At 46.6% G+C, this 13,397-nt stretch overlaps 1 protein-coding gene across 1 annotated transcript in view; it reads right to left on the reverse strand.

The window, feature by feature from the left end:
• PIGL (phosphatidylinositol glycan anchor biosynthesis class L) overlaps positions 1–13,397 on the reverse strand; it is a 55,066-nt gene that overhangs the window by 16,815 nt on the left and 24,854 nt on the right. The window contains exon 3 of the mRNA XM_050322117.1: positions 3,466–3,556. Coding sequence (XP_050178074.1) covers positions 3,466–3,556 — 91 coding nt within the window. The remainder of the gene's footprint in view (positions 1–3,465; positions 3,557–13,397) is intronic.

Below are 13,397 nucleotides of genomic sequence, written 5' to 3' on the forward strand. Positions count from 1 at the left end.
AGCTAAAAACCCAGGCAAGCCAAAACACACATTTTTTCCTTCTGTGGAGGGCACAAGGGAACAAACCAGAAGACCAAGATAAGAGACTACAGTGAACAGATTAAATAAACTAATCGTTGTTTTGACAAAACTGGCTCAGGCCAACTGTGGAGCACAAGGCTGGGCTAGGAAATATTCTTGACATAGAAATTGTCTGTTCAGAAACATCTTTGGAGGTTTTTCTTCTCCACATCTGTTTTGAAATAGAAGCTGCTGTTCTTAGTGCTGCTGAGCTTACATAACATCTGAACTATCTGAAGAGATTGCACCGAGTTCATTTTCCGTTGCCGTTGTCCAGTTTGCTGTTGGGACATTTGCACCTTATCTCTTTGAATAAATAAATTTGTAAATACAATTCCCAAGGCATGTGCACACTGACCTGGCCACGGTGGCATTTGCTTTGTCTGCAAAGGGAACACCTTTGATAAATCCTGGTTCTTCCCTTCAGAGAGCCCTCTCAGCACACAGCAGAGATGTCCCCCCAGCCCAGAGTGCAGCTTCTAAGTGTGTTGTCTCTACAGGGCACTGTTTCCACAGCACCACTGAGCTGCTCGTGCCTTCAAGCAGGCAGCAACCACATGTAAATATATTCCTCTGGTTTCAGGGATTCATTTTGTTGATAATGGATCTGAATTTCTTTCTCACATGCTGCAGATATTTTCACACGGGAGCATTTGCTCCTTCCACGCGGTGCAGCTCAGTGCTGTGCTGGCTTTAACTCCTAACCTGAACCAGGCTGATGAGGAAATCAAGCAAACAATCAGGACAGGAGGAGAAAACCTGAACATCTTGAAACTGTCTGGGTTAAAAACAGGCTTAGCCAGTTCTGGGATAATAAATATACTTCATGTGGAAATTGTTGCTCAATGAAATCTTTAGGGCAAGAGGGAGTTCCCTCCCCACACCTGTTCTGAAATGGGAGCTGCTGCCGTTGGTGTTGCTGGTTTTTCTTCTGGGTGACCTTGGTATTCAGGAAATGGAGCTTTCACTAGTGGAAGCCAGAGCAGCAGCCAAGACAAACAGGTCCAGAAATCCCTTCCGGAGAGGGGAGAGCACAGAGGAAATTACTCAATTACCAGCAGAAGAGAAAAGACTCCTGAGAGGTCTGGAGTCCGTGATCCCTCCTCACACCATGTGCATGGGAGGAAAAAAGCACTCAAAGCTGTGTGGGTCTCCCTCCTCTTCCTGGTGTCACACAGTGCCTCCAACAGAGCAAACATCTGCTGGGGGGGGGGAGAAAGGTCTCTTTCCTTTTTAAGAAGGGCCATCCCCTAAAATGCCATAGTAAGCAATTCCATTTCTCACGGCCTTCCTCTGAGCATCATTCCATGGGCCCTTACAGCCACAGAGGCCAGTGATGTTCGAACTGCCTTTAAACCTCTTGAGTGTTTGGAAATGCCTCTTGTATCTGATTTAGGAGCAACAGGGCCTGCCTGGGGCTCACACAATACTATGTAACATTTTTTACACACCAAATACTGTCTAATCTGGATCGAGACAGCGTAGCCTTGGCTGCCTCTCCCTGCAACCCTGAGTTTTGCTTGTAAATCCAACAGGCAGGAAATAATTTCCAAAGTCTATAAATTAGTTTTGGCTTTGAGTGCACCAACTGTTAATTGCTGTGTGTGCACTATTTAATGCAGAGCTTGGATGAAATATGTACCTGTAGCTCTCAAAAGGATTGAGCTACTCATGGACTTCCAGGGCAATTGAGCAAATTAACTATGCAATGGAACAAAAGTACCCCCCCAAGGAGGGACTCCTTGCCTTGCAATCCTTCCTTTCAGATATGCTGGAAGTGCAGCCCCTTCTCCACTGCCACATATTGGTGACCCAAATATTCTGTAAATAAAGATACTACTGTTGATGTTATGACTACTGGGAGAACTGGGGGAAGTTTTCCCACTGGGATAGCTACAACAACACACCTCTTTCAGTCATGTTGATTTCACTGAGTTGGTCTGTTGTTCTTAAAACCCTGCTAGTTTATGTTTTGACAAAGCTCTTTTAACATGTTTAGCCAATTTTATCAATTTCAGCATCAGAGAAAAATGGGCTCAGTTTACCTTTCGAGGCAAGGCTGTTGTTTTAGGACAGCAGATGCTCTAAGAGGAGCTCACAGATAGCAAGCTCTGAAGTTCTGAAATTGCAGAATGTTCAACAAAGGTAATTAGGTGCTTTTCTTGCTGTTGGTGGCAAACTAGGCCTTCTCCTAAATGAATGGTATTGCAGCAAACATCTGAGACCTTTGTGATTACTTGGGACACTTGAAATAATCTATGTTCCATCACCTTCAGCTGCCTTTGGTACTGCTGATGTCCTGCTGCAGTAATTTATCCTCAGTGCTGCTCAGGGAAGAGCTGAGGGAATCAGCTCCCATCCTCCTCCTTCCTCCAGCTGGAGCTGCAGCACAGCAGGGACAGCCCCACGACCGGGAATGTTTCGTGTTTGCTTTGCAAACCCCACACTGGAGTGTTCAGCTCACGCTCTGTTAGTGGCAAACTGCTGCCTCCCCCAGCACAAACAGCTGGAGTTTAATTTTCCCTGAGGCAAAGATCTAATCCTTCCCAACCATCCAGAGGAGTTCTAGTGTTTTCCCAATTTCTACTGGGATTCTGGTGCACTTGTCTTAGCGCTCCTGAGAGTCACAAACATGCAACACAAACCCTCCTGTGTTAGGAGCTTTCAGATTCGATTAAAACCTATCTATTCACGGGGCCAAAAGGCACCAAAGGAGTCCAGGAAAACTGCATTTGCCTCTGTGCACAGCAGTGAATTTCATGGAAAATTAGCCTCAGAGTTAATACAGAGTGGGTTCATGGTGCTGGGTTTTGTGCTCACTGGGGCTTTCATGCTTCAGGAGATGTGGTTTCTTGTTTTGTGAAGTGCTGAAAGGCTTTAAGAGTTTTGTGATTTTGCTGCTAATCAGTGTGTCAGTGCCATGCCTGATCAAAGCCAGGTTCAACAGAGAAGAACAGAAGAACAGAACACAACCTTTTCCATGTTTGGTCCTGTTCTGTAGGAAAAAAAACCCCAAACTTATACCAGTTCTAGGAAATCTCCCCAGTTTAATATTCTTCAGTCCTGACCTATAACCCTGCTAATGGAACTCTTAACACACTCCTGCCAGTGGGCTTCAAATCTAAGCCTAAACATCAGCCTTAACCCCAGATGGGCTCCTTTCATCACTTAAACCCAGCAAAAGGGACAACAAGGTTACTTTAAAACACAGAAACCACTTGAGGAGCTAGAAAAGCAAAAGTCCTCTACTGTTCATTTCTCATTGGGAAGCAAGCAAAGATCTCCAGAGAGAAAAGACACATCCTGAACTTAAAGACTCCAGAGAAAGCTTCCAGAGGGAAGGGAAAAGCCCAGAACAGCAGCTCAAAAGGGACATGGCCTGTGCTGGAGGAAGGTTCACGTTACCAGGTTGATGTTCTTGGCCTCTATGTGCTTCAGCACGATGGTGGCGAGGAGATGTGTGTCCCATTCAACAGCAGGGTTATCTGGAAGATCCCTGAAAATGAGAAGAGCAATAAGTCACTGCACTGCTGAGAACTTTGTACAGGCCATACTAGAAAAGAGAGATCCTCTTATCAGAGAAAGAAATCAAGATAAATTTATTTACCATATAAACCCACTGAACCTTATGTCTTAGAGCGTTGGATATTGGAGGGTTGAAAGGAAAACAGCAGTTCCAACGCCCTCCTCATAGATTTGCCAAGGTCTCCCTTTCTTCTTATGATTAAGGCAGACTTTCCAACTGCTTTACTTCAAGCAACATCTATTTTGTCAACTCTTATTCCTGATTCATCCCAAATTTCTTTATTCTCAACTTCATTAAAAAAATTATTTCTTTATTTAAAACCCCTTTTAAAACATATTTTTTTCTGGAAGACTTCACAACCATAATCTACTGGTGAATTACACAGGAAAAGTACCAAGCAAACTCCTGCTCTCCTTTATTCAGGAAAAATCCATTAACCAAAACCAGAGGGCAACAGAGACATAATGATATGGCTTGGATTTGATGGTAGTTCTTCATCTGTTTATTTTGTGCTTTGCATACCCAGTTGGTATGCAGAGCATCCTGTGACTGAGCTCCCTGCCTGGGTATTTTGGATTGCAGGATTCTAGGGGCAGGAACCATGAGCCAAATGCAAAATAGCACCAGACAGCCAAGAGAACATTCCATATTTACACAACTGAGAGCTGAATTTGACCCCCCAGTCATTATGTGTGAATGATGCCAAGAAAACATTGCTCACAAAGTTACAAAGGTTATTAGTAACAATAGGATAACACACAGCTGCTGAAGACCAACAATGACATGTTAAACGAGTCTTTTTCTCAGACCTTTCCCTCCTCTGGAAGTCTGGTAATTGCTGTGAGGTGGTTTAGCAGAAAAGTGACTGCACAGCATCCTCCCCCAGACACCCAGGCCTGGAACTGAACCGACCCAGCTGTTTGGAGGCACATCCCAACACTCCTCAGGCCTTGCTGACTCCCCAGACAGCAGGGACAGCAACATCTGCAACAGAACAGCGGGAAAATGTCTCCTTGGCACATTCCACAGTAAAGCTCAGCCTGGGTCTTCATTTGAGCTTTTCTGGGCACAAATTTTCCCACTGCTGTTAACAGTAGTCGGAGTAGAAGGAAGATGCTGAAGTACAAACTGACCATCAGCTTTTCCCTGTTGTGTTCCGTGCTCCTGTTCAGCTCAGGCCAAAGTAACATGAATTAGAAACCCCAGCAGAGGGGAAGGTGTTCCTCCAGCAGGGCACACGTTGCAGCTCTGGGCCCTGCAGCAATATTACAGCTACAGAAAGTTCCGTGTTGTTCACAATTCCCTGCGGCACAGACAGCACCTCTGACTGCTGTACACGACACCTGAATGGCATCGTTGGAAAGAGCCCTGGTCCATCTGCTGGCTGTCTCATCAGCTTAACAAACCTGCATCTCATCTGCTCAGACACAAGCTTTTCACAACTCCTGTTTGAAGATGAGGTGGCCCTGCTGACCCCGAAGATGTGACAAGTCCCAGCATGTCACGGCAAGCCTTGAACGGAGCACATTTCAAAATGTGCTTCAACTGAACCATCCCAAGGAACACACACACAGAGCAGAGTCCAAGTGCAAGTCAACAGGGCTTCAGCTGTCCAAATGGTACCTTCAAGGTATGTCAGGGCTTAATCTGATAATATTAAAGCAGTAAATTAGTCTAAAGGGGATTCTGCACTGGTTACTTACGATGCAAATATCCTTGCCCTTTTTGGATGGGGGTTAAATGGAGCTGTGGAGGAAGTGAAGGGTCTCATTAAAACAGGAAGGGTGCTCCAACAGGGAGAGGTCAGGAAAAAAAAGTAGGGCTTGGAATTTATGATGTCCAGGAGGCTTTGGTGTCATAGCCACCGCACTCAGCTTTATTGGGCTGTCTCCAAAAAGGCTGCTGGGTAGTGGAGCAGGTTTTAACTAGTTTAGACAGATAAAGATCATCCTCGTCAATGGAAATGAACAGCTGGAGGCAACGGTTTAGAATCCCTGGAAACAAAACAATCCGAAGGCATGAGCAAATTAACTCCATGAACACTGAACTGTTTAAGCAGGAATATTCCACAAAAAATCCTGCTTCTACCCACTTACTGCTGCCCGTGGAGAGACCACTCACCCCCAGTAGGGAAAAGGAAATATTTTTCTTGCCTAATATTTGCCAGGTACAGAAGAGAAGCTGATCTTGCCAAACAAGACACACATGTACATAAGCACATTCATAACTCATTAATAGCCCATGGAAGTCTCATTTCAGCTCATTCTGCAACACATTCATCCAGGTTGCTCCAGGAAATGACTTTCTTTTTTTTTTTTTTAATGGTAAGAGTTTGTATAATATTTTATGAAGCTGAAAGTGTGTTACCATGATAGCAGGGACCCACAGAAAGCATGAGACCAGTGCTCTGGATATCAGTAACTGGGTCCAGGTGAGGAAGAAAAGGGGACAAAGAAACCCAAGTCCCTGCAGCCCGTGCAGCAATGCCCTCAGGACAGTCTTACAGGAGGCCTTTACATGCCCAAGGAACTTTGTAGGGACACACAAACTTTGAAAACTGCTGTAGTTCAAAAAGCATCTATTCAAGTTTAAAATATTATTCCTAACATCAGAAACCAGTTCTCAGCAGCCCTGAACGATTCAGTGATGATGCTGCACTATTGGTACAAGCTGCATTCATTGTGGTTTCACCTTCAGGACTTCCCATCAGAAGCATCAGCACTTGAATGGTTAACTCCACCCTGCCTCCCCGGCTGAGGCTGATAATGCCCCTGAGCTCAAGGTCGAAGGGCTGAGATAAAGGCCTGTAAAGGAGTGAAAATTAGCACATTCCCTGGGGCAGACTGGAGCTTGTCCCAGGAGACCCAGCTCCCCACGGCCCTCCCCGTCCTCTGCCCCAGAGAGCTCCTCGTTGCCGCTGTCAGTCACTGCCCCAGATCAGCACAGAAATCCTGCACCGGAGGCCTCCCAGGTCAGGCTGCTGGAGGGGGCTGGTGGCAAGGGCAGAGGAGTTTGGGCACCTGGCCTCATTTCCACCAAACTCTTATGGTCTGCAAGGGATCTTTATGGGCATTCCACGTGCCTGGTACTGAATGCAGGTGGCTGCTTGGATGCAGGGGGAAATGAGGAGATGCATAGAAGAAGAAAAAAACCACAAACAAACAAACTTTTAATGGAATAAAGCTCCAGAAGAGTTGTTTTCCCAGCAATTTTCAGTAAAAGCCATGCTGTGCACTGCACAGGGAATTGAGAGCTGTGCCAGGGGATCTATAGCCTCAGGAGTGGGAAATGGAGAATTGTAGTGCTGCAGTTGCTGCAGTGTGGAGAAGGGTCTATCTCTGCTCACCAATTCCAGCAGGACCAGCTGTGGGAAATACCATGTTTGGAAAACAAAAGCTTTGTACCTTTCTATTTATCCATCCACTCTTGGTAGCAAGAACCAGACCAGGACTCCTGGTTTTCTCCATCTCCTTTGCTTCCCTCCTGGCCACGCTGAGCACACAGAGCAGACAGTGGCATCTGCAGCTCCCCTTCCCTAGGTTTGCACAGGAAGAATGCAGGGGATATCCTGGCCTTTCTAGGGATCTACAAGGGGGCCACAGCCAATCATATCAGCACATGAAACCACAGTTCCATCTTGTGCAGGTCTTGCCCAGCAGCCTTAGAGCTGAGTGGGAGACGTGTCAAAAATCACTGCCTGCTGCCAGCTCCTCTCCAGGCCTCCTCCTCTGCCTGTTTTGGGCTGGAGCTCCTCTTACACCTCAGCCTGGCCCTCCAAACACTGTGCACGTTGCCAGCAGTGCTGCCCCTGCCAGCAGCCAGGACAGCTTTGTAGGGTCGTCTTTCTAGGAACATTTGGGCTCAAGATAGCCAGATTCCTGTCATTTGGAAGGTCACTTTTGGCCAAGGTAGAGATTTAAAAACCTTCACAGATATATATTGCCAAGTTATACCCTCCTTACATGATATACTGCCCAATCCCTGTCCAATTTTCCACTGCTCATCTTCCACGGGCCTTTCAGCAACAGCCAGTGCCTTCATGTGCACAATCTTCCTCCTTCCTTCCACATAATTCATCCTGCTCAGGAACTAAGCTCTCATGTCTGCTCTAAAGGTTAAGTTAAACCAAACAGTCAGTCTGTGTGATATGCACGTGGCTCAACAAACAGCCAATGGGCTGCCCTTTATGGGATAACCTTGAGATCCATCCCCTCCTGGAATCTGTGAGCCAGGAAATCCCCAGGCCCTCCAGAGGTGCCTCTGGATACCTGAGAGTCACCCCCATGGGCCCATCAGGCTCCATCTGTGGCTTGACATGAAGCCTTTATGGGAATGGGCAATAGGGTTCCCTCTTGCAGATGTTTAGGTATCCATCAATCCATTCCAAGACACCAGAGCAAACCTTTCAAGGTGCTGACGTGATTTTCCACCCCATTGCACACCAAAAGGGTCAAAATGAAAGAGCTTTCCCATTTCTTATTGTCTTTTCATCCTGCAGCATGACCCTAATCAGTCCAAGGCTGTGGAGCAGGAAACATTTTTGCATATTCTCTCCTCCTTCTCCCCAGTGACTGATTTTACACCAAAGCAGCCCAAAGGTTGGTAGGTTGATGGTGGAAGCAGGTGAGCTGCTGAGCACGAGTTCCCAGCCAGGAACAACAACCAGTGTGTTTGCTGGAACAGAGCAAACACCCTTTGTATAGAGTTATAACTGTCTAAACACCCTTTGTATAGAGTTATAACTGTCTAAAATGAACATCTGGGCAATGAAACTGGATCAAAAAGCGAAAGGTCCCACAGAACAAAGTGACGTGAGTGCACAATTAGTGAAAAAGCCGTGTGATGACTAGAGGCAATCAGTGACCTTTATATCACAGCATCAAAGTAATTGAAAAAACTGTGTAAACACAAATTATTTCATGCTCTCCAAAGTAGAGCAGAGAATTTTTATTTTTGAGATTATTCTGAGATAAGTTAAGACCGGTGAGCCCCAGGTCTCGAAGCAGAGCCTCTAAATCCTGACATTTATAACTATTTATAAATTTCTCTTCCTATAATGGGCAATTACAGACAGGAGGGAAATATTGCTGTTAGGCTGCATGGACGTCTCTGATCCAATTGAAAATAGCCCACTTAGACAAATGATCAGCATCTTGCAACATCATGTTCTACAGAGAACAGATGCTGTGTGCTTATTGGAATGTAACAACCTGCAATTTAGGGGAGAGATGGACTCAAGCAGGATGTTAACTGTCAAATGAAAAGCCACCTACGACAGAGAAGCTCGAGCTGAAATTTTTACACCGGCAGCTTCCTCCCTCTCCTCATAGTAAAGAAACACAGGCTATTCTGAGAGTTGTATTTTAAGACTGGAAATTTAAAATCTTAGGGTTTGGTGTAGGTAGGAGGCAAAGCAAGTGGTGAAAATATTCATGACTGGAATATTAACAAGAAAATACACTTCAAATATTTCACAAAAGGAAAAAGCAGAATGGACATAATGCTTCTCTCCCATCGTTAATGTCTAAGTAGGGACCTGCTTTATACAAGTTTCAAAGGTAAAATAGGTAAGTTTAGATGCCAGGGAAGTGCTGAGGTCGCTGCTGTGGCCATGCCAAGCAGGAGTTGTGGGTAAAGGACACACAGACAGGCTCTGTCCAGGCTGCTCAGCACTCCAGGAGAGTTCTCCACTGAGCTGGGCACAGACCCAGCACACCTCTGACAGGTAATATTCCAAGTTCCTCCATACAGAACTCCCAAAAGGTAAATGGTGATTAGGTCTCAAGGGAACACACTCTTTGACTTGGGCATGATCATGTGATCCTGTTTGAGAAATAAGCATCTTTTGGTTATAAATTCAAAGGCATTATTACAGAACACAGGGCTGGTTGTTTGCAAAGACCTATCCAAATGTCCCTGTACTCTTTTTTTTTTTTTTTTTTTTTTTTAATAAATTATTGATGATTTCTCAGCAGAGACTGATGTCTATTCACAGAGATGACACAATTGCTTATCATAATTTGAAATCTGGTATTCATTTGACGTCTGTGCTTCAGCGCCCTGTTGATAAATTACAGCACAAAGCTCTGTAGGAACAAGTTCATATTCAATGTCTTCAAACAAAAACAATTGATGGTTCCTTTCAAGACCAGAAATGCATAGAAACTACAGTGGCTAAAGCTAGTTTTAAAAAGTGAGCTTTTAAAGAAGGAGAAGGCATCAGGCCCTGCTGTGGAAGACAGGAACCAAAATTCAGCTCATCTAATTCTGAATTGATATTTAGTCACAGCTTTTGCACCTTCTGCTCTTCACACCTGTGACATGGAAATAATTCTGTGTTCACCCCTATGTAAAGAAGTTTGGGACCCCTCTAAGAAAAGTGTTAAGTTCTCTGATTTGTAGAAGGAAATGTAAAACAGATGTCTTGGCAGTCCTGGGTACTGGGAAGCCCATAAACCTGTCCTTTACTCACTGCACTGTCTTCCCACGGGGATTGAATCACGTTCAGCATCTTAGTCCTGGCTTGAAGGTCTAGCCCAAAATATATAAAATACTGCATAAAGCTCCAAAATTATGACTACAGTGAACAGTTGTGTCCATATGGAGCAGAGGAACTCTGCAACAAGGAGAACATCTCCAACAGTCAGGACTTCCTCAGGGGCTGGTGCCAAACAGTAAAAGGGCTCCCAAATCACGTCATCACAAACCGCTTTGCCTTCAGCTGCAAACAGCAGGAATGCTCCTTGGAACACGTCCTTTTTAGCAGAAACACTGCAATATTTAAAGTTTTAAATCCCCAGGCTCTGCAGAGCACATAAGAAAGCCGAGACATCTGGGTCAAGCGTTATCCCAACAGCAGAGACCCTGTTTGCCAAAGCACAAGGCAGGGGTCGGGTGTGTCACTGGGCACCTTGCTGTGGTCACATCGGTGTCACCGGGTGATGCTGCAGCTCAGGCGTGGTTTCTAGGAGGGACACACCGGTGGAGAACGATATTCCTGGCATATGTGTACAACTTCCTGTCTGATCCTGGGTCTCACCCACCCGTGGCTGACGTGCCCTCAGTCACCAGCACTGCCCCAAAGCTGTGCTGCCAACACAGGACACGTAAGAGCAGAAACGAGACCTGGGAGTCTCCTATGCAGGTGTCACACTCTGTGGTGTCAAACTCCACGTGTCCCTAAAGAGAGTTCTTTAAAAAGTGAAGCAGTTTCCCTCCTGTTACCTTTCAAGTTGGGTGCTGTGTTTTATGCTACTTAATCCCAACTTTCATTCAGGTTTGAGCTGCAGTCATTTTGCACAAGCTCTACAGCCCAAGCCAAGGCAGTGACAGCCCTTTGTCCCTGACAGCCATTCTGGGACCAGAATACATTCTGTGTCCCTTGGCTGAGTGGGGCCCACAGATCCCACGTTGGTGACACATTTCCAGCCAACATTTAGCCTGTTTCCAGCACAACCAGCAGCTCCAGCACTAACAGACTGCCAGCAGTGACTTGCCAAGTGCTGGGCAAGAGGCCTCCCTTTCATTTTATAGAAGCTGGACTTGTGTGTGACCTGTTGGGGGCCATTAACAGAGGTCACTGAAGACATCAGTCAGAGGCCACACTTAGCAGTTTCAGGAGATTTGGGGCTGCCAATGACCAGCAAAACCAGGACTCCAAGGAGCACACTACAGGACTTCACTCCTCCCTTACTTGTTTCTTTTGTTTTATAAAATGAAAAAAGAACAGCTCAGCAGGGGAGAGCTCGGGACAGGGCATGTTAACCCATGCACCAGGGAGCCATGTGCAACTTAGACCAGTCCCAGCACCACTGGATGAAGGACAAACTTCCAGTTTCAAAGTGCTGGGCAGGAGGTCTCACTGGACAGGTAGAAAGGGAATACAGAGTGTTCTTAGCCAGGTTTGTACATTGGTATTGTCACACATGCATCATACCATGCCCAGGACCCCAAAGCAGAAAGGGTTCAAACCCAAGGGGAAGGAACAGAAAGTCTCTCACAGCAGCCAGCAAATTTTTCCAGAGGCAAATTACTGAAATACCACAATCTGCACATGCCAAATAAACCTGGTGACCCTTCACCACAGCCTCAATATTAAATCTGTTTGCTCTTGGAATGATAAATACACCACAGTGTATAGCCAAAAACTGCAGTTCTGACTCTGGCCCAGGTAAGTCAAACAGGACTTTGACTCAATGGCCAGACCCTCAAAGAGCAGGGCAGCCAAAAGCATAATCACTTCAACCAAAGAGAGATAGACCTCAGTCTATTCCACATAACAAATAAACTACAGTCAGAAACCCCACGAGACAGCTTGTAGCCAAATCAATCCCTCAGCCACTTTAATTAATCATCTAGAAAGGGAAAGCACAGAATAGTCACTTCATGGACATTGATTTCTCATGCCAAAACTTATGTAAATGCAGATGCAACTTCAGCAGAGATCTCCAGAGGATGATGGCCTGATTCCAAATGCAGCTTCCCATGTCGCAACATTCCAGCCTCCCTCTACCAATTCCATCCAAAAAAAGTTTTGTGGTTTCTCAGCCTCCCACAAACTACCATCTCCTGCAATCCATTTGATCTGTGCAATGACACTGGAGCCTTGCTTCTTGAACTCATGCTGTACCCACCTCTGATGCCCTGAGCTCTCCAGCCGGGTGCAAATTTCACCATCACACCACTTCTTTTTATAAGGCAATGTCTCAGAAGTGAAACCCCTGTCCTAATTGTGAGCTTGATCCCACAAGCTTCACTGACAAGCAGAGTTTCTGCTCGTGCAAACAAGGCTCTTGCAGGCACTGTCTTGCCAGCCCCACTCATGTGAGTGTCCCAATTACATAGCCAGCTCCGGGCCGGCCCCGCTGTCCCTCCGCTGCCAGTGAAACCCCCGCACCGGCTTCCAGCGCGGCCAGCCGGGAACTGTGCCTGGAACTCCCATTTGCGACGGCTAAGTGGGACTCGGCAACAATGAACAAAACGAGCACAAACGCATCGACCTTTCTCGCCGAGCCCGCTCGGAGCGCTGGTGCGAGGCCAGCGTTATGCAATGGCCTCGCTATGGCAACAGCCGGGGCGCTCGGCAGTAACCCCGGCCCGCAGCCACTGAACTCTGCCCCACTGCCGCCTGTTTACACCGCTCACATGACGGCCGCGGGGAGGCTCCTGGCAGCCGCCCGCATCCAGCCGGATTTCTAGGACCAGGCCAAGACTGCCAAAGCCTGGGAACGATTAACTCTTGCGAGCGGGGGCTTCCCGCTCCAGCGGCTGCAAAAAGGACGGGGAGCGGAGCTTCGTCCTCCCGACATCACTGCGGGATTAAGGCGTTCAGCGAGGGGATAAGGAAATCAATAAGCTCTAAAGAAGGAATGGTATCTTTTCTTCCTTAATGAGTGAGGATAATGAACAGGAGTTGGAACATAACACCTTCACCAGGAGCTGTGTGCCGTGAGCTGCACGTAGCTGGGTTATACGAGACTGCACAAACTCCAGCAGCGTCACCAGCACCACATCCCAGCCCTGAGCTCTGGAGCTCTTACAAGTTCCAGGGGCACAGGGGAGGCTTTGGAGACAGGGACTGTGCTCTTCAGGTGCCTTGCTAAAATGGTTACTTAGCCTTACAGCACAACCCTGTAAGACAAAGCTGCAGTTCCCAGCCCGCTGCTGTGCCATCGCTGTGTGAGCAGGACGGCTCCTGCTTCAGCACTTCCACAGCATTTCATTCCACACATTAACAGATGTTCATTAACTCACCCCCCTGTGAGGCTGGTATGGGGAAGTAAGCAAGTAATAACCTCCACATTTTATAATG

The sequence above is a fragment of the Myiozetetes cayanensis genome, unplaced genomic scaffold (genome assembly GCF_022539395.1).
Source record: "Myiozetetes cayanensis isolate MyiCay16 unplaced genomic scaffold, myiCay2020 scf27, whole genome shotgun sequence".
Classification (NCBI taxonomy): Eukaryota; Metazoa; Chordata; class Aves; order Passeriformes; family Tyrannidae; genus Myiozetetes; species Myiozetetes cayanensis.